The sequence below is a fragment of the Thamnophis elegans genome, chromosome 4 (assembly GCF_009769535.1).
Source record: "Thamnophis elegans isolate rThaEle1 chromosome 4, rThaEle1.pri, whole genome shotgun sequence".
NCBI classification, from domain to species: domain Eukaryota; kingdom Metazoa; phylum Chordata; class Lepidosauria; order Squamata; family Colubridae; genus Thamnophis; species Thamnophis elegans.
Window position 1 is genome coordinate 63382688 of NC_045544.1, and position 24226 is coordinate 63406913.

The following is a 24226-nucleotide window of genomic DNA, read 5'->3' on the forward strand; positions in this document are numbered from 1 at the left end:
CTGGTTTTTTTTTCTTTGTCCTAACTGGTATAGAGAATGTAAACTGAGATATACATAGCACCCAGTATAGCCTGATAGTAGCACTACCCAAACACTAAAGCAATGATTCTCAACCTTGAGAACTTTAAGATGAATGCACTTCAACTCCCAGAATTCCCCAATCCACACATCTTAAAGTTGCAAGGTTGAGAAATCTGCTTTAAAGTCTATAAAGATTGCATTCATCTCTGGCCTGTTAAAGAATCTACAAGAATTTTATTATACTTTACTGTATTTGGCTATAATGAACCCAAGTCAATATAGATTAATGATGTATGTGGGATGTAAAACCAGGAATTTAAGGGTGTATCTGAGAATAGTTTTGATTTCTACCACATAATGTGCTTGTTTTTAAAATGTAGGTGTAATAGATGTAGGTATAGTAGTTATAGCCTGAAAATCTGGGCCACAATATCATAGATCCTGGGAGGTATGTGAGAGGAATATTTTATTCAGAGTAGCTCCGTATGGACATGTGTAATCTCAGCAAGCACTAGAACACCACTATTGCTCTGTGTAGCACCTGGCATATGCATGCATAACCAATATAATAACCAACCGGATTGGAGGGGGTGTGGTTTCGTGTGCTGCCTGCATCCCGCAGATGGGGCTTCACTTGATTTCATGGCCCAGTTTCTAACATGCTGCGGCCCGGTGCTGTTCCACAGATCAGGGGTTGGAGATCTCTGTATTAAGCTGTAGCTTTCCAATAAGGATACGTCAGCATTGAAGGATACAGTGCTGTACTTTATTCTTTACGAATTTGCTGCCGCAAACGCTAGTGAGATGGTTTTATAGGTAAACTTCCCTCAGATATACATATTCTGTATGCAATTGGTATCAGATGAATATGGAAGAGCAGGGTGTGTTTCCATTTGAAAGGAGCACAGCAACAGCTGATCAAATAAGAAACAAAAAAAAGGCAAATCCATTTGATTCTATGAATTCTGATGAATACTTCAAGTTGTGGTATTTCTCATCTACAGCAAAATGGAACTTTTACACCCAGCTGAGAGATTCTTTCTTGGGCTATGAATTTCTCAAATAAACTTGATGAAATATTTTTGGTAATTCCAGAACTCATTGCTGAAGAGAAAAATTGTGCTTATGTTTAATGATGCTCAATAAAACAAAAGCAAGGATTAAGAATAACAGAGACAGCTTTCTTCCAGAAACAATAAATACAATGTAGCTAAATAGTAGACTTTAAAATCAGTGTTTGCACTGGGATGGTTTAAAAGCAGAAGAGAGACTAAGGATTAATTTTGGGAGTATTTCATGAAAACCTTATCTCTTGTCTGTCAGTGATAAGTGAATAGTTTCATACCATTCCTGTCACATCATTACAGCTGAGAAAATAGAAACAATGAGATGACAAGTTGATTTGCAAGTTAAACCTTTTGCTGTTCTAATTCAAATGTGCTTCTGGGTTAATTGTAGGAAACTGATAAACTTGGTCTCTTCCTTTGTGTCAAGAGTTTTATGAATAAAGCTAATTTGGCCCAAGTGAGCTGGGTGCAGAAATAAAAACCAGATACCAATATCAGGAGGCTAATTTGCTTTGGAGAAAGTGGGGGTGGGGGGGAAGGTTTTCCTGTGAGTCAGCCTTGGCTCCTGGTAATTGCCTGGACAGGTTCTTGCAGTTTTCTTGGCAAGATTTTCAGAAGTGGTTTGCCATTGCCTCCTTCCTAGAACGAAGATAGTTTCAGACCCAAGGTCATCCTGATGGCTTCATGCCTAAAATGGGAATAGCATTCAAGTTTCCTGTTTTCTTGCCTGGTGCCTTAACCACTTCACCAAACAGGAGGTTATATATCAATGCAATGTCTCAAGAGAAATCATACTGCCAGATTAGATGGCGCAAAGAACAGGAGTTTTTCAGCAATATAGTAGTCCCTCTTCTATGGAATCCCTGCTCAATGGCCGTTCAATTTACCCCATCATTAAAAAAGCCATTTAAAATGGCTTTAAAGAACTTTTGTTTGTTTGTTTTCAAGAAGCTCATATCTGATAAGGTTTTATTGGAAGTATTGCTGGAAAATTATTTCAGTCCTATGAATCACATCTGGAAATACATATATTTTAAACTGTATAGGTTTAAAAGTGTAATTATTACTGTATTCCAGAATCATTTTAATTAAAGAAGGCATTTAAAGTCCCATAAGGCAATTTTACACTAAATGGAGATGTTTTACCTTTAAAGCTGCAGAAGCAGCCAATACAAAAAACAATGTAATATTGCCCAAAGATGGCCATTTTTTAATGGCATCACATTATTAGAATGAACTTTGAAAAATAGATCCTAATCTGAAGAAGTAATCAAATGGCACTAAGAAAAAAGCAGTTTGGAAATGTTTGATTTTGTACTAACAATCTTATAAGATATAGGAAAGTTTCCTTTAGAGTAAGGGAAAAGGGGGGTGTTTAGATCATAATGTATGTTACTGAACAATATCCTGAAACTATGTTGTGGTTTTAGTGACTGTGTTTACCTGACACTTTAAAACAACCCGGTTCAAAATAGAAATAATCTCATATTTATTCATTTCAGACTGTGAATGTAAGGACAATTTGGGAGAAATATTTACTGAAATCAGGTGGCGTCTCAATTTGTTTGCTTAAGACATTTTTGTTTTTGAAGACTGTGCCTCTGCAAGAGTGTGGATATATACACCTATATACACACAGAACCCATAATTCTGTTGCCTGTCAGGAGTGGCCACACAGGTTAAACAGCTTCTTTTTAACCAATACAGAATCCTACAAAACTTGTTTAAGCAGAAAAGGTTAAATATATAGGCATCAAGGGAAGATCTCTCCTTCAGTCACCTATTTTGAAGAAATTGTAGTGATAAAGCATCTCATCTAGGTCTCTTGGTCATGTGGAAAAATTCCATCAATGAGTGTTTTAAAAAATACTCCTTCCTTATATTTTAATAATGTGGCTATTTATGAATATTAATAACACTCAAAATTCTTGAGTCTATTTTTATTAATTGAAAACAAAATATGTACTAAAATAGAATCAAAGCTGGTAGCAATGCATTTTAGTTCATCCCTGGGAAAATTAAAATGCCGATTTTGACAATATTATCACCTGAGACCACTATACTCAGCAAATTCTAATTTTCCAAACTGTTTGCAAAATTGTGTTGATGTTTCATGACTAAACCAAAGAGGGGCATTTCCTGGCTTTGCTCTTCTCTTTTCAGCACGTTACCAATATTGCAGTAGAGGCAAGACAGGATCAGCAACTGGAACAACAGATTTCATTTATTTTGTTATTTGTTAAATTTATTTGCCACCTATCTTGCTATGGGTCTACTCTAGGTGACTTAACAATAAGAAAAATGAAGAAAAATGAAAGGAGTGTAAATAGGAGTAAAATAGTAGAACAATAATGTAAACAATGATGAAGAAAGACAAGAATAATACATCAATAGGATAACCGAAAAGGTGGGTGAATGGAGAACAGAGAGCCAAGTTTGGGTGGGGGGGCTGAGTGTGCAATTCATGCTGGAATTGTTTTCTACAACTGAGGAGGCAACAGTGATAAATGGAACAAAAGTGGAACTTTATCAAATAGAAAAGTAATACATGGTATCTGGATTAGTGTGAGACAAAATAAAGTAGTTCATGAAGCCAAAAACAAAACAAAACACCAAGCAGAGGACATATGAGGATAGTTATGGCCTCAACACAAGGGAGAAGACACCACTAAATACTGCACAGTATATCCATGTGCAAAATTCACATAATACATAGCTCTAACCTTCAGTGAAACAATTATAAGAAATGCCAGGGCAGCAGTTGTGTTCCTCTGTTAGAAGAAAAAATAAGAGATCTTCTGGTACCTTACAATAGCAGCCCCCAACCTTTTGGGTGCCAGGACCAGTTCCATGGAGGGCGGCTTTCCCACAGACTGGGGCGGTGCATGCTGCCTGGAAATGATGTGTGCATGGATGGAGCTTTGCTAGCTTGCACAGTCTGGTTCCTGGAGGGCTGCTGACCGGTGCCAGTCCATGGCCCAGGAGATGGGAACCCCTGAGTTAGAGATTATCACATTAATTTAAGCATAAATATTTATTTACTGTATTGGATCAAAAGAAGTGCAGTCCTTTTCAAATCTTGGCAAAACAAAGTGGTTATTGTTTATTGTCATAAGCTGGTCTGTTCCAGCAATGAACAAAAATGATCCCATTAACTTTCCAGAAACAGATAGAGAACAAACCTAAGCTTATAAAGACTCTAATCTTTTCCAAAATTTTGTATTTGTTATATGTTTTCCATTGAAAATATAGTATTGTTAGAAAAATAGCACAGTCATTCTTTTGTCAAATAAGTATCACCAACTCAAATGTCTTAAAAAGTTCTTTAGCGTATCACTGTCAGAATGCTGCTAATTGGCCATGGCCAACTCACCACAGAACAATTCATCGTGGCCAATTTGCCATGGGAAAACTCACAGACCAATTCAACTATTTTATTCCATTATTTAAATTTTTGTCATTCACATTTCATTTCCCCCCTCTTTTTGCATCTTTTCTCATTCTATTTTACAATTTCTTCATATAAAGTAAGTTTTGTCCCTTGCCAAGTTGTCCTGGAGCCATGGCGAGTTGGCCATGATGAGTTGGCTGTGGTGTGTTGTCTTAGAACGACTTGTCATGAGAAATATATTATGTCAATGGAACAGTTTCTTTATGATGTACAGGTAATACTAGACCTAAGGCCATAACTGAGCTCAGAATTGTGGTTGTTTAATCTTGCCAGTCACTAAGAGGTTCACTACATGACTGCAGTCAGTTTTGCAACCTTTTTTACAGCGGCCGTTAAGCAAATGCCATGGTGGGTAAGTGAACACTACAGACATTAAACAAACTCATTGTATACAATGGACATTTTTTGTCGGAAACTGGAAGTAAAAACATAGTAAATCACAGTCATGAATTGACAAACAGCCATAAATGTGACAGAGTTACCAAGCTCCCAAAATGCTATCATGTGCCTGGGGGAGGGGGGGCAGCCACTGGAACTTTAAAACCAGGTTGTAAGTAGTTCTGAGGAGCTACATTGTAACTCAAGTGCTGCCTGGTTTGATATAAAAGCATCATGCATTACACAGAGGAAAACAAGAGCTTACTCTCAATAACTTTATTAAGCTGTACTTCTCATGCAAACTACAAATGAGCAAAGTTTCTAAATGACTTGATTAAAGATAAAAAATATTTCATGAACACTGCTGGAAGTATGTAATCTTTTGAAGGGATGGGGTAGGTGATGGAATTAAAGAGGAAAGGACTTAACAAATAAATAGTTTGTCTGGAGCCAAACAGAATAGAGACGGCAAGGCAACGGTTTCGAAAAGGCCTCTCCTGCATAGCTTTTACATAAGTGACACAATGCCATTTGGATTCATAGAAGGTCATAATAAACTCTCTCCACAAATTACACTACCATTTTAAGAATGAAACGTTTAAACCTTTCCTTTGACTTGTGTCTACACTAATAACAGAGTTTTACATTTGGTACCTTTTGAAGAGTGCATATAATCAAAACAATAGGCAGGTTTTCACTGTATGTATAAACAGCTGCTTAGAGCCAAACCTTGAGTATTACAGAAAGCCTGCAAGATAATGGTTGGTTATGTAAACCGAGCTAGACTATGCAAATCAGGCAATGGAAAACTAAGAGAGAGCACAGCCTATTTATCATGTCCTGTCACTATCACTTGCCCATTTAAAATCTATTTAAATATATTACCTTTCCTTCCAAACTTCAGGTTTTGTTTCACTTATCTTTTCTAAGTAATACTAATGCCAATGTTTTAATTAGCATATACAGTAGGTACATGATATCAGAGAAGATCGGGGACATTGATAAACAGTGGCAAAGTACGGAAAGAAATGGACTACATAACAGGAAATGAATGGAGCTCTTAAGCATTCAACAGTGAGAAAAATATAATTTATCAAACAAATTTATCCAGGAACTGAAATACATCCCCCCCAAAATCCAAGAAAGCTTTTGTTTTCATTCAGTGCCTTGAATTGAAAAGTATCCAGGAAGTTATTAAGCAACTCACAGACCACAATAGTGGATCTAATGTATTATAGGTTAATGCAAGATTAATTACAAGATGCATCCGTTATAGCAATTATGAAAACTTTGGTCAAATATCAACTTGGGGGAGGGGTGGGGGAGGCACAACTAACTCAAATATCCCCTTTCCTTAGTCTATGATAAAATAGGTGTATTAACATTTTAAGAGTTCACCATAGCCTATATGATTCTAATGACCTGATCTGATCATGAATATGTAATTATCACTTATGGTAATAATACATACAATCTTTTATATTTATATTTTAGATGAATAAGACCATCCAGCTCAATAATACCTCTGGGCAACAAGCAAATAAAAACAAATACATAAAAGAAATAACAAGGGAAAGAAACATATACACTACTCAAAATGGGCCATATACTTCATTCCTTGATCTTTCTTGGAGATTTGAGGGGGTGGGGGAAATCAAGGATTGTTTAAAGCAGCAGACCTCAAGATTTGCAGCTTGGCGGCTCAGCTGAGGGGGAGAGGGCTACCGGGTCGCACGAGCAGTGAGGCGGCACATGTGTGTGAGCTGAGAAATAGTACACATGTAGGTCAAATTGCACAAGTGGTGAGGGGGGGGCACCCCTGATTTAAAGTATGCAGTGTTAGAGTTATTTAAATTTCAGAGGAGATGATATTTGTATTAATTTTAATTCATATTTTTTCTAACAGCTATTTAACTTATTAAATATTTATAGCCAGCCCCAGTACTAATGGACTGTACACAAGGCCCAATGAAGTAAAACAAAATCATTCAAAACATATATAAATCATACAAATCAGCAGTAAAACCTGGTACATTGAAAACATCACTCATAAGTACCAAACTACTGCTTGATGAACTGTGTTGCTTTAGCTTATTTTTAAAGTATTTGTAGAGGAGGGTGCACATTCACATCCTCAAAATGAACTCAAATATTTGTCCACAAATCACTTAACACTTCCAACCTTGAATTTTGGAAAACTGCTCCTACCCCTAAGACTGACTTGGATAGTGTTTCTTACCTTTTGCTGGGGCTTTTGTGCTTTATCTTTGGCTTGGCTTTCAGCAAAGATAAGGGTGTAGTTGCATACAACTAAATTATATCTTAACAAGCGAACTTCTGGTCTAAGAGGCATGTTGTGTGATCTCATAAAAATTGGCTCATTCAGTGAATCATGAGTAAGCATGTTGTCATATCTCTACAAGCTGTTGGCTGCTCCAGAAATGGGAGTGTTACCTGAACTTGGGGCAGGCTTCCTAATGTCTTCCTAGCATCACCTAGCATGAAGTTATTATGGACAGCACAGGAAATCCTTGTTTAGCGATTGGCTTGTTGAACAACCATTTGCTATTATGAAGGTGATGGGAAAATTTAACTTTGTGACCAATCCACACTTTTATGACCTTTATAGGTCTGTAAAGTGCCAAAAAGGTGAAGTAAAGTCATAAAAAACCATAGCAGTTTTAAATAGTGACATTTTCACAGTGACAAACTTGCTGATCTCAATTGCGTTAAACAAGGACCACCTGTACACAGAATTATGCTAATTTTGCTTATCTTCATTAATAGGTCAGCTGTTATATCAATCAAATGATTTGCTTTTTAAAGGTTTTACCTTAAAATACCAGTTTAAGTATGAAATGCATTATTTTATTTTCTGTATAAGCTGGGAATTTCTGATCTGTCACAATATTTGGAGACATGGAAGACTACCTAGTTTGTGGTTATACCTTTGCGTGTCAATAGAGCCCATGGTGGTGAGCAAAAATAGAAAAATGTTTTCGGTTCCTGTGGTTGTAGTTTATTTTCAGTGGGAATATTTTACTTTCTCCACAAAAACTACAGTTGACCAGCAGGTTGGAATAGAACATTTGGCATCCTGTTTAATACATATAAATCATACACATGCATCTGCCCAATTAAAAACACCCATTCCTTCTAATAAATTTAGTGGAGGACAAGATGTTGGCAAGTTCACCAGCCAGTTATCAGAAAGCAGATAGATACACAAAAATATCTGGGGTCTATAGCATACTATAAACTAACCATATTGGCTCCATTTGCACAATAAAAGTTATATCTGTATGACACATTAAATCTATTATTTCCTTAACCTAACCTAATTTATTAATTCTCATTTTTTCTGCATTTGTATGACACATTGAACTTGACTTGTGATCAGAACTGAGCACAAAATATCTGTTGTTAAGTGCAACATTTAAGTGAGTTTTGCCCCATTTTATGATTTTTCTTGCCACAGTTGTTAAGTGAACCACTGCAGTTGATAACTTAGTAACCTGATTATTAAGTGACCATGGCTTCCCCATTGACTTTGCTTGTCATAAGGTCGCAAAAGGGAATCACAAGATCCTGGTACATGGCAAAGGTCATAAATTTGAACCAGTTGCCAAGCATCTGAATTTTGATCACATAATTATAAGGATGCTGAAAAGGTCATAATTATGAAAAATTGTCACAAGTAAGATTTTTCAGTTGTAACTTTGAACATTCACTTAATGAACTGTTGTAAGTTGAGGACTATCTGTGTATGTACAGTTTAATGATAATCTGATAAAGCCTCATCTGTTATCTTTAAGAAATTCAGGAGATCAATGAACTTGTTGAGTCCCGGCGTGGGACTCGCCATACGTGAGAGGAGATGCAACTAGAGAGGCAGTGGCTCCCTGGCAGAGGGGCCACCTTTGATGATGCTGCACGGCTGGAGCATTCCCTTCCGAACCTGCGCCACCCAGCTGACCAGTCCTGGTGGCATTCTGTGGCAGCCACATGCCATCCACTAGACCATTCCCGACAGATTAAAGCAGAGTTTTGCCGTGTTTGAGTGCGTGTCCAGGCTCCCTTTGTTCCTACTAGGTCCGGCCTAGACTGGCTGAGAGAAGTACTGTATGAGACAATTGGAGGAAAGACAACTGTTGCCCCTACCTTCTAATGGGGGAAAGGAGAAATCACATAGCAATACTGTAAATATAATGTCAATACCTGGGAAGAGTCTAAAGTAAATCATAAAGAGGTTTGATCTGTATGAAAACAGTGTAAAGATTAATAGAAGGCTGCAGAACTTTTTTAACAGCTGTAGTCTTGCCAAGATGTGTCCCCCCCCCCCAATTATTTTTATCACTGGGATTGGGGTGGACTTAATATCCCTTGATCTTAGCAAAACAATGTCCTGGAAACCAAGCTTCATCAGGAGAGACCGAGGGAGTTGGGATTGATTAATTAATGTTCAAGAAAAAAAAAATGACTGAGAGGGGTATGGTAGCACTTTTCAAACAATTGAAGGGATGACATATCGAAGCATGCCAGAGTGCAAATATAGAATTCTGGCTTTAAATTACAAGAAGGCAGATTCCCATTCAAATGTTAAAACCCCCACAGCATGCAGAGTTTGATAGTGAAGCCAATTATCATGGGAGACAGTAAATCTCACTGTTTCAGAAGATAGACCACTTTCTGTTGGACTGGCTTTAAATTGGAATTCCCTTGAGCCAAGAGTTGGATTCATAGAGTCCCTTCTAACTCTGTGATGGTGTGATTCCTTCTTTAGTACTCTCTTCCACTAAAATACTAGATTCTAGACTCAAATCTGAATCCTATAAATAATAGTAAAAAAGGTAAAGACAAAGGATTTCTCTGCGGATTTTATTCTGCTAATTGTTGCCAACAATAGGGGGAGGTGCTCATCTCCCTTTCAAGGCCATTGAGCCAGCACTGTCTGAACACATTTCCATGATCACGTGCCGAGCATGACATCGGGAACACTGTTACCTTCCCACCTAAGTGGTACCTATTTATCTACTTGCATTTGTATGGTTTCAAACTGCTAGGTTGCCAGGAGCTGGGGCAAATATGGGAACTCACCCTTTCACATGGAGCTTAGGTCTTGAACTGGGTTGGCGGCTTTCCAGCTGACAAACCCAGTGTCTTAACCGCTGTCCCATAAATAATAATCATCCAATATATTTAAAATCCAATCCTTCAAACTGACACACGTTGCTCAAAAATTCAGAAATAGGTAATTACTATGTTGTCTTAAGAGAACAGAACTACTTGAAGTGATTATCGAAGACTGATATAGTTCTTAATTGAGAATATTTTCCAGCCTTGGTTTCTGAGCTTTAATCCATGCACATAACCCTAGATTTCTAGAAATTGTTTGGCCTTGTTTGCACAAAACCAAGCGAAAAGTACCGTCTTCTTGTTGCTTCGCATTCTATATATGTAGTACCTGACATTGGCATGAAAATCAGAGAGAAATCTAAAGCTTGTTGAGACATTATTTTCTTAATATTTCTTAACACACATCTTTTCAAGAAAGGAAAGACTATGAGAACACTAGTCCTACATGGGCTATATTTCCTTGGAGCGGACAGGGGATGTTGGGGGGAAAATGTTGGCACCTCTGCATGGAGTTAGTCTTGAAGACAATTCAGAAAAGTGGAGCTCATGTTAGACCACTACTGTGTTAATTGCATTGACTTTCAGTTTCTTTCCAGCTGTGATTCAATGTTCTGGTTATCACTTTTAAAGCTTGAACGGCACAGGGCAAATTATTTGCAGGACTACCTCTCCTTGGGGGTATCTGCCTGTTCCACTAGGTCAGCTAGGATAGGTCCTTTCTAGATTCTTCCTCTTAAAAACTACCATTTAGTGAGAACTAGGCACCACAACGTCTCAGTAATGAATGGTCTCTGCACTTCCCCAAGATCTAAGAGACCTCTACCTTCCTAGCTTTCTGAAAATCCTTCATGATCTGGCTTTTCCCACAAGTTTTGCGTAGTCTGAAACTGAAGCCAAGTGAAGTTGTTGAGAGATACATGGGGATGTGTTGTGTTTGGGAGCACTGAAAGATTCTATATTGATTTTTCTTTTCTTTTTTCTTGTTTTATTATGAGCTGCTCATGATTATGTTGCATAAGATAGCCAGAGTTATAAATATTAGGAAGGAAGGATATTGCTTTTGGGCCATGTAAATTACCATGTGAAATGAAATAATATCTTATTTTTATTAACACAGACCTGGATTACCAGGTCATTTATTTTAGAAGACAGCTGTATATCATCTTCCAAAATTACCACACCCTTTAATAACAATACATATTTCAAGCAAATGTAGACTTTCTTTAGCCAGAGAAAGGAATCCTGGGAATCTTTTCCTCCCAAGAATGAAAATATGCATTATGACTCTGTCCCCAGATATTTGTAAAGAGCACAAATAAATATATTTGATCAAATATTTTAATACATCCCTATACTGGGTTGTTAACAATGAGGTGGTTTTATGACGTACAGAATTGTGCTGCTACTAAGTGGATGTTACGAAAAATTCCACAATTTGGTACTCCCTCTAGATGTTGTATTAGGATTCCAATAATCTCCAATAAGTCACTAGTGATTCCAAGTAGATAAAAGCTACAGTATATCTGTTCATTAATCCATTACAGGGTGAGTCACCAGCTTTAGGTAGATAATTTTTTTGGAACTATGGAAAACCAGCAATGTGTTCCTAATTTAATGGAATATTTATGATCTTGATATAAAATGAAAAAGACTGATATAATCTGAAGAAAGAACAGAAAATGTTTACTGTTAAGTAAGGAGAGATGGCTGAGGGATTTGTTTGCTTCAATCTCCAAATAATTTATCTTTTGCTGTTTATACCTTGAATGTATAGATTTCTTTAAATGAGAGATTAAATGATATTTAAATTCTCACTTTCTTGATTGTAGTGCAAAAAATAATAATACTTGCCCCCAAGTATATATCATATAGCTATGGGCTTTTAGATAGTCAGTTTGGAATCTGTAGGAATAGTGCTTACACATTTATGAGGGTGGCTTTTTTTGGTTAATACTCAATCTGCTATTCATGGCTTATTTTTAGAGTTTACTGATTTATCTGGTATCTATTAGTCATAGTGTGCAATTTGAAAAGCATGAAAATATATATTTAACTTCTCACCACAAGTTGTTTAGAACAATGATATTAATGCTACAGCTTGAGTACAATGAAGTTGTTTTGCTCAATAGATGTGAGTCTGTTTCCAAGTTTGATGGTGTTGATTCACAAATTCTGGGATCATTTTTCAAAGGAACATACTGATTTTCCTTTTTTTTAAATAAGGGAAATTGGTAAAATCTTGTGCCTACTCAGAAGTAAATATCGCTGCTTTCGATTAAGTTTACTTTACAGTAAGTATGCATAAGCTTGTTCCAGAAAGACATGACTGCTATAAAGAGCTGCAGACAGGTTTGTGTATAGATCAGATGAACTCTGAAGCACTTTCAAAACATTGAATCCAAAATGTTACACCATCCTAAATTTTATAAAATAAAAACTTAATTTTTTAAAGACTATATAAAATTAAATTCTATTGCTGGGCTAGGCTTACTTTGTAATACAGAAGTAATTTCCCAAAGCAATGCCAATCATTCACAGACTCCACCAGAGATCTATTTTTGCCTCATATGATAAGAAAAGGTAAAGATGAAAAGAGGGGAAATAGTATTGCCAAATATGGGTAAGAAAATCTGCTAGGAACAACAACTGAATATCAGAAAAAGTTCAGATTCTGGTAAAAAAAAGGAGAATTTGAGGATAATTTTTTTTTTAAAAGAAAAGAGGGTTCAGTAAAGCCAACAATATCAACAAATTGACATCCTATCACTATCCATATGATATACTATATGAAAGACCACAGACCTAAGTACACTGGCACTAAGCAAATGAATTAACAATTTGTAAGCTATTTTAAGCATACTGCTAAATTTATTCCGGAAAAACCTGTTCCACAAGTATGGTTGTTTCTGTTCTTTTTGGTTTTGTTTTGCAAAGATAGATTTAGAATATAGTATTAAAGGCTTATAATTCAGTGACCCAGACACCTAAATTTTGATGTCAGCTAAAATTCTAAATATCAGCATTCCTTATCTGCAACATTTAGTCTGATTGCACGATGCTGGATAATTTTCAGACTAAATAGCAAATATTTGTAATGAACAATATAAGTCCTATGTAAGCTGAATTTACATTGAAAATTATTTTGAGAATGCCTAAGACTGAGAAAAAAATTGCATCATGACATAAATGGCACAGAAAACGATTCTGAGTTTTTAAAAATCTACTTTTTGGGCCAGTTAGAGGTCCAGAAAGTAGGTCATTTTATCCACTATCAATCCATCACATTTTTCTCAATCAGGAGAAAATGACACTAATTTCCTTTGAAAAAAAAATAATACATATTGTGTTCTACAAATCCACTACCTCTGGCTAAAGATAATAGTATTTTAAATATGATTCTACCTGGCCTATGCAAAATAGTTTACTAAAAACACACTGGAATAATTGAATTAATAAATACACATGTAAATAATAACAATGACAGCTCCTTGGTTTATATTTGTTTTGGTTTTAATAATTTTAGATACATCTATTATTTGAATTGAATTTTCTAACAGACAATTATTAATGCCTTTTCTGAGTTTTTAGAAACGAACAATTGTACAAAGAAAATTCAACCATTTCTGTAAAGTAGAGGGTTTTTCCCTGTAATTCTATCTAATAGAATTTTCTATACCATATACCATTTTGTTCCAAAAAGCTATTTACCTCCGCCTCCCCCGCAGCCACTGCTCACCAAAAAACTTGAAGGGAATGGTGGTTTTAAGGGGTTGTAATTGATCAAAATTAGGATACTCTAATATGCTAAAGTACTTTCTATCACATAAAACCATCAATTGATACACCTCAGAGCAGAGCTGTCAAACTCACAGCCCACTGGCCAGATATGTCATGTGCTGGCCACGCCCACCCAGTTTAGCCAAGGGGAAAAAAGTCACGACACATCATGTGATGCTACCATGACGACATGAGTTTGACACCCCTGCCTTGAAGCTTTTTAGTATGTTGGAGAACATTCATTTTAACAATAAATATTGTTAAATGTGCATGAAACAAATACAGGTATTTTTAAGATAGCATAGCTATTAGATTGTTATCATCAGGCAAAATTACTATAGGAGTCTATTAGATACTGCTAATGTCTATCAATATAATTTCCCATTACCATTCAATTCCTGTCAACGTATAAGCAAATGACTAGGGTTAAAAGATAAAGCATAACTATGCTCTTCCTTTGACAATGTCCTATCATTTGAACATTCATTTTAAGAAAAATAAGAGACAAGATGATAAACATCTCACAGTTTCTAAGAGTGACTTACTTGCAGAACTGTTACTAAAGGTTTAAAATATAATTAGAATGCCTTCATTGGTAAAGGATTTCTGACTAATCTTATCCCAAATCAAATACAATTTTAACTACTTAGTAGTATTCAGCAAACATTTAATTTTCCTGTACAATAATTTAAAAGAGGAAATTAATTAGATTACAGGGAACTCTTATGGGATTTGAGTAAATCAATGTAGACTTTTCACTTTCAAGCAATAGTGAATAGTTGATTTCAAGCAATAAGGATTTTTCCTCTGCTGCATTTAAAATGGAAAGGTCTTGCTTTTTTCTCATTGTTCTGATCATCATCATTAGCAAAGTTGCTATTTCTAGGCTTAGATTTTCCTTATTTTCCAAGGATCTGAGAGAAAATATAGTCATAACAAGCATAAAGATAAGGTGCACGCCACTAGCATTTAGCTGGAACTGGTAGCTTATGCTGATAACAACGTATGTATCTAGCTATTATATGAATGTGATGCACTTGAGCTCTTTCATTCTGGCTGGTTATGTGAAAATACATGGTAAATACCTTGTTGTGGCCTCTTCAAAGGCACATGACTGCATGCCAAGTTCTTAAGCATAGCCCTCAGGCAAAACTCTCCCCTGCCCTGACTCATGTGGAGGGTTGCAGTGGAACCAATTTATTCAGCTTTGAGTCAAAGGGAGTTTGATGTACCTGACATATGATGAAAAATACAGTGAAAAAACTTAAACGTATTAAGCAACAATGCAGTCAACACAATACTGAATATTAACTTTTTTGATATCTCTACAATAAAATCTCAACATCTTCAAATATATTTAGATGAGAAAGAAGGCAGAAGATTAATTGGTGAGATATCTTTGCTACTGTTATTATTTTAACCATTTAGCTAGGTCTGAGTCTTAACAATGTTATAGGCAAGTGCTCTCCATGCTACCATGTCAAGCACAGCTTCTTTCAATTGTTGGATGTTTATCTTTGTATCAGATCTTTGCCACTACTTTGTCCAATTTTTAAAAAAACTGATTAGTTTTACACTCCAGTATAGGAGGGAATCTATGAAGTCTTTTTAAAATGATGACCGAACATTTATTTTATGGGAAAGAAATGAGTCACTATCAGAAGCCCAACCTTAACAGAAGAAAAAAGGACATTTATCAAGAAACTGGAAATAAATTCTGTGCATCCATAAATGAATTCTTTGCAATTTATTGTGTAAAAAGATCTCAGGATAATGCTTTCCAAAATCAATGCCTTACAGGTCTCCACATCCCGGAACACATCCTGTATTTTTTTGGACTATAAGATGCTCCAGACTATAGGACTACAGTAGCTTTTCTGGAGGAAAATAAGAAAAAAAAATCTGCTTCTGTCTCTGCCTCCCAGCAATTTGCCTCTTTGCAGCAAACAGAAAATAGCCTGGTCGGCTTCAGCACAGCCTTATTCAGCACGAGCAGCTGATTGGCAGTTGGATTGGCATCCCGGAATACTGCCTATCAGCTGTTCCAGGTTGCAGGGATAGCCACTGCCCATAGCCACCATTGCCACCTCCGCATACCCATTTTTGGCCTGCGTGCATCCTGTTTTCGGCCTCCGCAGGCTCCATTTTTGGCTCATTTTAGGTAGTGGGGATAGGCGGCAGTGGTGATTCCTGCCTGGAACAGGCCGCAAACAGGGCACACCGAAGCTGAAAATGGGATGCCTGGAGGCCGAAAATGGGACACCTAGAAGTCAAACATACGCAGGCCGAAAACGGGCCATCCGGAGGCTGAAAATGGGGTGTGCAGAGGCAGCAATGGTGATGTGCAGCGACAGCGATGACGATCCCCGCGGCCTGGAACAGGTGATAGGCAGTATTCCAGGAGGCCGATCCAACCACTAATCAGCTGCAAGTGCTAAATCAGACTGTTTGCTGCAAGGAGGCAAATTGCTGGGAGGTGGGGGCCAGCGGGTGGACAGGGCTTTGGGAACATTCATTATATAAGACACACAGACATTTCTACCCACTTTTTTGAGGAGGGGGGGGGAGTATAATCTTAAAGTTTATAATTGCAACATAAATTTGCAACATTGGGAAAAACATGTATTTCTCCAAGTCACAATAACATAGATCTACATTCATTATTAATTGATGAACAATTGGTGCACAGATGGAACTCTTTGGAAACACAAGCATTCCTGGAATTTGGCCAGGTTTTTTGCTTAGAGAAATCAATTCTTAACTTTTCTATATTTGTATAACCATTTTATTAATTTGATAACAATCAAATAATCAAATTAATGAGTTGGCATTCGTTGAACCTGACTTTATATCAACAGACTTTAATTACTCAGTACTTAAAGATATAGACCCAGAACAATGACAGAAGTGACTGGAACTCAGAATTCCAAGTCATAGTCAAGAAAGATCATAGTTAACTGAAACCTACCACTGATTACTCTGTTAAGCAATTTAATCATTTGGACTTTCAATCTGCCCTTTAAACAAATGTAAAACATTAAATTGTGTACAAATGACTATAAGTTTCTCTACTCTCTGTCATTTACTGTTCAAGGTGATGACTCATTCTATAAACATGCCTAGAGGAAGGGCATGTATATCATCTTGCTTATATACATGCTCATTCATTAGGTTGCTTAATGGATAAGCATGTATGTAACTTCAAAAGTCAGTCCCTCAGCTGCTTTTTATATTATATTGCTTGGGCATCTGTGAACATAAAACTTTATTCAGGGTTTTTTTGGCCCAAGGCACCTGCCGTCTATCCTTATTTCATCATTTCCCACAGTAAGAATAAAATAAGCTTTCTGAAATTAATCAATATGAAGTACCTTATCAGTTTATTCTATATATATTAGGAAATTTGGAGTATTTTCCACTTTGTAGACCAAGCTTATTTACTCATATAATAATGTTAAGTTGGTAATGAGGTTCGATTGTTGGGAACAATATGCTGACACTGTAAACTTAGAGGGTTGTAAAGCACTGTGAAGTGGTATATAAATCTAACTGCTATAGCTATTTTACACTTTATAATAATCTCATTCCAAAGCTGCATATTTTTTTCATGTAGGATTTCCTGCATTTTCTCTGAAATTCTTTCTGTTGAACAAGAGAAAAAAGTAACATCTATGACCCTCAGAACTTCCCCGACCTATCTTGAGTTCAATGGAATTAAATCCTGAGACATTAAAAGCACGCATTCAGCAACAGACCTCACTAAATTCAACCGGGTTAACCGGACAGGTGTAGTGAGGCTCGTCGCCAAGAAACTTCATTCCACGGTCTAGATTTTTCTTGTGTAAAAAAAAAATTGAGACTTGCCCAACTCTGAACAAGGTTCCAGCACAATTAAAAAGACTACTTTAAACTCAAGTCCAGCGCCGTCCGGTTCTCCACATTGTGGCTGTTTTATTCTTCAGGGACTCACGGCAGGTTGTTTGCAAGCAGCCTTTTATAGAACTTGAGCGACTGAAAACAAAAATAAACGCGAACGTAAACTCGTCCTCCATGCAGACCCAGCCCCTTTTCAGTCGCCACCCTTCATTGTTCCTTGCAGCTTGGCCCGGCTACCGCGCGACTCTCCCTTGTCCACGCGGATTCAAAACTCAACGCCCTCAAAGTGCTAATTCCTCCTCTTACACAGAGACACACGCACACACAACCCCCCTCCCCTCCCCCGACGCTATGGGAAGGAGGGAGGTGGGAACGATAGGCGTTACAGCTGCTTTCCCAGCGCGCCCTCGCCCGCTCTTGACCTGACATCGGCGCGCGGATGCTTTCCTGGAGGTGCGCGCGCAAAGGACCGGCGAGGTGGGGGGGGGGAGGGAGGAGGAGGAGAGGAGGTGAGCGGCGTTTGTGACGCGCTCGTGATAGAACGGCGCAGCGGCCGCGCGCACGAATCGGTGTCTGTGAGCGTCTCTCTCTCTCTCTCTCTCTCTCTCTCTCTCTCTCTCTCTCTCTCTCTCTGAGAAAAGGCGGGGAGGAAGGAAAGGAGACAACCGGGGCGGGGAGTGAGGCGGCGGCGGCGTTGTTCCGTGAGGCAAAGGAGAGACGTTGCCGAACAGGAAGCGCTGCCACCAAAACCTCAGAGCCTCTCCGAGTGCCCTGCGCTTGAAGCGAAGGGAGCAAAGTCTGGGCTTCGTGAAGGAGGAGGATTTGCTCGGCGAGGGGCGGCACCAGAACTGGTTGCCCCGCTTGCCTTTGCTTCACACACCCCGCTTTTTCTTTTTTTGTGGGGAGGGGGAAATAAAACCACTCCGACATATTCACCGGGAACTCCGTTGCCGGGCCGTCACGGGCCCTCCCGTCGTGTCGGTGGCTGCCAGAAACCCGGAGGACGGCCGAGAAGGATGTCGGGCGGCGGCGGCGGCGGCGGTGTTGGAGGAGGTAGCCGCGAAGAGGAACGGCGCAAGCTGGCCGATATCATCAACCACTGGAACGCGAACCGGTTGGACCTGTTTGAGATCAGTCCCCCTACTGAGGTGAGAGAGAGAGAGACGGAGAAATACGAGGAAGGTTGTTTTTCCCCTCAGGGCCTCCCCCCCCCACCTTTCCTCCGCTCTTTTCCGCCCCAGGAGGTGGAGAGGTAAACCGCTGTTGTTGCTGGCCGCTTCCCCCACCCTCAACAACCACACATGCCCCAACTCTCCCCCTCCCCGATCTTCCCGTCCTGCGGACGCCTCCATCCCCGCCGAGGGGAAACTCCGCCCCTTCCCGAGGTGAGAGACCCGGCGGCGGCTTCCCGGGAAAGAGCTCCCCTTTCCTTCGCGTACATTGTGCCGGCGCGTTGGGGTGCAGGAGGGACGGAGGGGTGGAGTGGGGAGAGTCTGGGTTTTGCTGGCGTTACCTTTTTTGATTAGAAAGTGACCGGCCTCTACTGTTAGGGCCTCGGTCGTTCTCGGCAGGGAATAATCTGTTTGTACCTGACCCCGCGTCTTAATGCTTGCAAAATGCTTGCCAGCCGTCGTCATTTCCACCCGGCGAGGAAGGGATTTCGGGTGTAAAGAGAAGGACACCGTGCCCTGGCTTTACCACTTCCCCCAAGGACCCCCGTGGTCGTGATTCTCCAGGCACACACCCCACCACCACATTCCCCAGGTTCCCCCCCCCCCTTCTTTTGCTTTGCCGTTCATGTTACAGGCCTTGTCCAGCCACTGCAATCCCTGGATCAACCTTGTATTTCCTTTCAGTGATTCCTCAACTAGCACTTCCTGACTCCCTTCCCCCTGCACTTTTTCCATTACAGGTTGTGCTCTAGTCACCATCACATTGTAGCCCAAAATCTCTGTTGCTAAGTGAGACATTTGTTAAGTGACTTTTGCCCCATTTTACGACACTTCTTGTCACAGTTGTTAAGTGAATCACGCAGTTGTTAATAACATGGTTGTTAAGTGAATCTGACACTGATTTTGCTCATCAGAAGGTCGCAAAAGGGAACACATGAGCCCAGGATGTTGCAACCGTCATAAATATGAGTCAATTGCCAAATTTCTGAATTTTTATCATGTAACAAAGGGGGTGCTGCAATGGTTGTGTGAAAAACAATCGCATAAGTCTCTTTTTTCAGTGCCATTGTAACTGAACATACTGTTGTAATTTGAGGACTATTACCTGGCTGAGCTCCAATATTGCCACCTTTTCTGAGTACTGTGTTCTAATTTCCATAGAAGTATGATTTAAGAAAGCGCACATAACAGGGTTCTTATTTCTTTTTAGAAATCTCAGATTAGGATAAGTAGAAATTATATTGGGATCTTTTAGACACTTGAACAATTTCAATGCAGTACATTTATTTTGTACATAATTTTGACAACCAATTGGTTTCTATACTGATTATTTGTGAAAACATTTAATGTGTTTAAAATATTATCCTATATATAAAAACTAATTTGCTTCAATATACTGTAATTTTAAAGAGTTTCTTTCAAAATATTGAAAAAAATGTTTTATTGGAAAGCTCAGTGGATACATTTGTTTAAATCTCTGTTTAAATAGAAAAACTTTAAAAATAATTTTAAAGCCACACCTAATTGCTGGTGCTGTTATATTTTTAACAAGTTGTGAGCATGTACGTCTGATATGAAAGATGATGTAGTCAAGAATTTTGAAAGCTGTTTTTTCCTTGGGCAAAACAGGACTATGATGCCTGCTTATTGAGTAGGAACATTTGTCACATTCCTGATCCCAAGATAACAAATGAAATTTGCATTTGATTGTGGTTGGGCTTCAGTTGTTAATAGGAGCCTTCTGATAAATAATATCTAATTTGTTAGATTTATTTATTTTTAATAAATAGGTCAGCTTCAAAAAAGCAAATGTTCTTGCGTGTACATCTATGTGATCTGTTCAGTTACTATTTAAATTATATTTATCTCTCAAGAGATTTTTAAGTAAGCATATAGACAGCTGAATCTGGTTGTTTTGGAGGGGAAACACTTGTTTATTTTAAATACAGATCAGTTATGTGTGCATTGATTATTTTTTCCTCACTATAATAAGTAGGTTAGAGCTTTCAGTTTACAAACAAAAAACTGTTTTAGATTAGCAGTTCAAATTTTATTGCAATAATGCCTGCTCAAAATGTATTTTTCAAGTTAATAAATTTGGCACAGGTACATAAATTGTCATTGTCTGAGGAAATATCACAGACAAGGGTGCAGTCTTTGGAGAACTTAAGTTCTTATTAAAAGTAACATTTAATGATGCACAGTAAATAAAATAATTCTTTAGGTTTCCTGGTTGCCTTTTTCCTGAAACTCCAATATTTGTGCAATTTGATTTTGTTTTGCTTTTGTAGAGCAGAACAATGCTTTTAATTCTTCTGTATAGTCACCTTGTATATTTATTTTGCCAAATGCTTACCTAATGCAATTTTAGGTAAATATGTGTGATTACTTCTGTATACTGGCCACCATTTTTTTGACTCTAGTGGACTTTGCATGCTTGTATTTTTAAAAGAATACACTTAGCAACATATAACCATTTCAACATTTTATCTAATAGAATTTCTTTAAACTTAAGCCATGCTGAACTTGCTTTCTTTAACGTGAAAGTGGAGAAACACCTGTATTGTCATGGTAACCAAGTTATTTCCTCTTCTCTGACTTGCACAGACTTCATGACTTCATTTCTGTTGTACCTCATTTAATTCATGCATGCATAATTATGTTCCTGGATCATCATTTTTATTTATTTATTATAAGTGCATATAAGCAATATGCACTTATTGACAATATTTTGAACAACACACACACACACACACACACACAGGTAATTGATAACAATAGTAACAGTTAACAAAATAAAAGAATCAATACCCATATATCCCAAATGCTGTATTAGTAACTACAGGTAGTCCTTGACTTACAACTACAATTAAGCCAAATTTTCTCTTACTAAGTGAGGCAATTGTTAAGTGAATTTTACCCTATTTGTGATCTTTCTTGTCGCAATTGTTAACTGAATCACTTTAGTTGTTAAGTTTGTAACAAGTTGTTAAGTGAATCTGGCTCCCTGCCTAGGCAGTGGGTTGGATTAGACCCCCAATCTTCCAGCACACCGAAAGATTACTTCTCCCTGTATGGAGTGGAGAAGAAATTCCTTGGCATGCTGGGAGAATGGAACTCTAATCCATTGTCCCCTCCACTTGCAACCTTCCCTGTCGGCTTCCCCATTGACTTTCTGAGGAAACTGGCACAGAAGATGGTGATCACATGATCACAGGGCAGTAGGCAACCCCATTATAAATGCAGACAGGTTGCTAAGTGCTGGAAATGTGGCCATATGACTGGGTGGTGAAGGAGAATCGGCAAAATGTTTTATGTTGCCCAGAAGTGCTTTATGGGCTGTAAAGCTCCCTTCCAAGGCAGTCATGACTATGAATTGTGAAAAGACAGGTCATAAGTTGAAGGCTACATGTATACCCATTCCCAATATTTTCATTTTTATAAGCATGGTTTTTTTTATTCATTGACATATAATGATTATAATTACCTTTGTATATACCTTCTCATTCCTTTCATTGTAAAGGTCTTTTTAAACAAAATTTTAACCAAAAGAAAAAGAAAGACAGATATTTACTATAACTTTTTTGTACTTCATGCTGTAATAATAACTCTTAGCATAAACTTGCTATATGTTCTTCAGTAAATGATGTTCTTCAGTAAAAATATTTGAGACTCAAAGGACTAGAAACCTAATGATATTCCATTTTAGTACATTTTAACTGTGCTTTTCTTGTGTTGGATGTGTGATGTTCTAGTTCCACTTAACATTGAGGCTCACAGCCCATAACTATAGTTGAAACTTATTTTCTTTTACTGTTTGTCCTATCAACTGTATACTTTGGAGAACTAGTTTTCAATCAGTTTCCTTCTCATGAGCCATCTACTGCTGCTGCATACAGAAAGGTAGACATATCAGTACCCCTCCCAATAGCTAAAGTTGATGTTTGAAAGAAAGTGTTACTTGGGCAGCAAACATGTTTTCATCTGTGAATGTTGAGATACTGCACAGAATCATATGTAGACCTTTGCTATCTATTCTTTGATAATTATTGTTCTAAATAGACATGTAGACTATGCTAGCAATAGTTGGAATTGCTCGTCCTCCAAGCAGAACTGTAGCTAATTTGGGATTTTTTAAATTCCATCAGCAGACTTTCATATTTCATTTTCAGTTGTATTTTTATTTGTTTGTTTGTTTGTTTGTTTGTATCCTGCTTTTTAAAATTATGTTTGCAAATAACTCAAGGCAGTGAACATATCCAACATACCTTCCTCCTCCTATTTTCTCCACAACAACCCTATGAGTTGAGCTGGGCTGAGAGAGAGTGACTGATTCTAGGTCACCCATCTCTCTTTCATGACTAAGGTGAAACTTGAACTCATAGTCTCCCACTTTCTAATCTAGTGCCTTAACCATTAGGCCAAACTGATTAACCCAAGGTCACCCAGTTGGCTTTCATGGCCAGTCTTCACTTCCCTAAGGGAAGGAGATCAAAATAAAATGGAGTTCTCTTTCAGAAAGTTTTCAGCAAGAGAAGGCTTGCTGTCTAACTGCAACCCTGTTAAACAGATTAGCCAGTCAAATTATCAACCTTCCTAATGCCGCGACCCTTTAATACAGTTCTTCATGTTGTGGTGACCCCCCCCATCATAAAATTATTTTATGTTTTCCTTATTTTTTCAAAAATATGTATTTTCTGATGGTCTTAGGTGACCCCTGTGAAAGGGTGGTTCGACCCTCAAAGGGGTCCCGACCCACAGGTTGAGAACCGCTGGTCTAAAGATTTAATTGGTAGTTTATGACTCTCACATTATATAGAAGAGTTGATTGAAAGAAGTGATATGTAAAATAGCTGGGAGAGAGCAGAAAGAACAGATATGTAACATTGTTTTGTTCTGAGCTTTCAGTGTGAAAACTTTGAACTGTGCCCAAATCATTTGCCAAGAAATCTCATTAAGATATTTATGGGAGTTTGCAAAAGAATAAATCAAGGGAATATATTGACAGGGCTTCTGATATTATTTTGAAATTCTATTTAATTGAACATAGTAATATTCTTTGCCATGTCAAGTTTTAGTTGAAATTGCAATTAACAAAAAGACAAATATCAGTTAATTGCATAATGAAATTGACTATATATATATTAAATGAATAAGTAAAATGAATGATGTGGTAGCCTTTTTGAATTGAATATCATTGTTTCCACTAGAACTATTCATGATGTGAATGATAATCTTTCAAAATAGAGTCCAGTATAAACATGAATTCTGAACTTTGGATACTTTATCATTAATCTGTACTATATCAAACAAAAAATGTTTTCATGTCAAAATATAGCAATAGCATT

General features: G+C 37.8%; 1 protein-coding gene and 1 long non-coding RNA gene across 19 annotated transcripts in view; one reads left to right on the forward strand and one right to left on the reverse strand.

The window, feature by feature from the left end:
• LOC116507028 overlaps window positions 1-18731 on the reverse strand; it is a 92219-nt gene extending 73488 nt beyond the window's left edge. For 2 of the 7 annotated variants that reach the window (XR_004255130.1, XR_004255131.1), the window contains exons 1-3: window positions 18643-18731; window positions 14916-17841; window positions 3894-4083 (exon numbers count right to left, since the gene is read on the reverse strand). This is a non-coding gene — a long non-coding RNA (uncharacterized LOC116507028). The other 5 variants (XR_004255134.1, XR_004255133.1, XR_004255132.1 and 2 more) reach the window with 5 other exon arrangements.
• Window positions 18217-24226, forward strand: part of AFDN (afadin, adherens junction formation factor) — a 96436-nt gene continuing 90426 nt past the window's right edge. For 6 of the 12 annotated variants that reach the window (XM_032214944.1, XM_032214951.1, XM_032214955.1 and 3 more), the window contains exon 1: window positions 18217-18854. In XM_032214944.1, the coding sequence (XP_032070835.1) occupies window positions 18723-18854 (132 nt within the window). In that variant the 5' untranslated portion in view covers window positions 18217-18722. The remainder of the gene's footprint in view (window positions 18855-24226) is intronic. The other 6 variants (XM_032214948.1, XM_032214945.1, XM_032214949.1 and 3 more) reach the window with 1 other exon arrangement.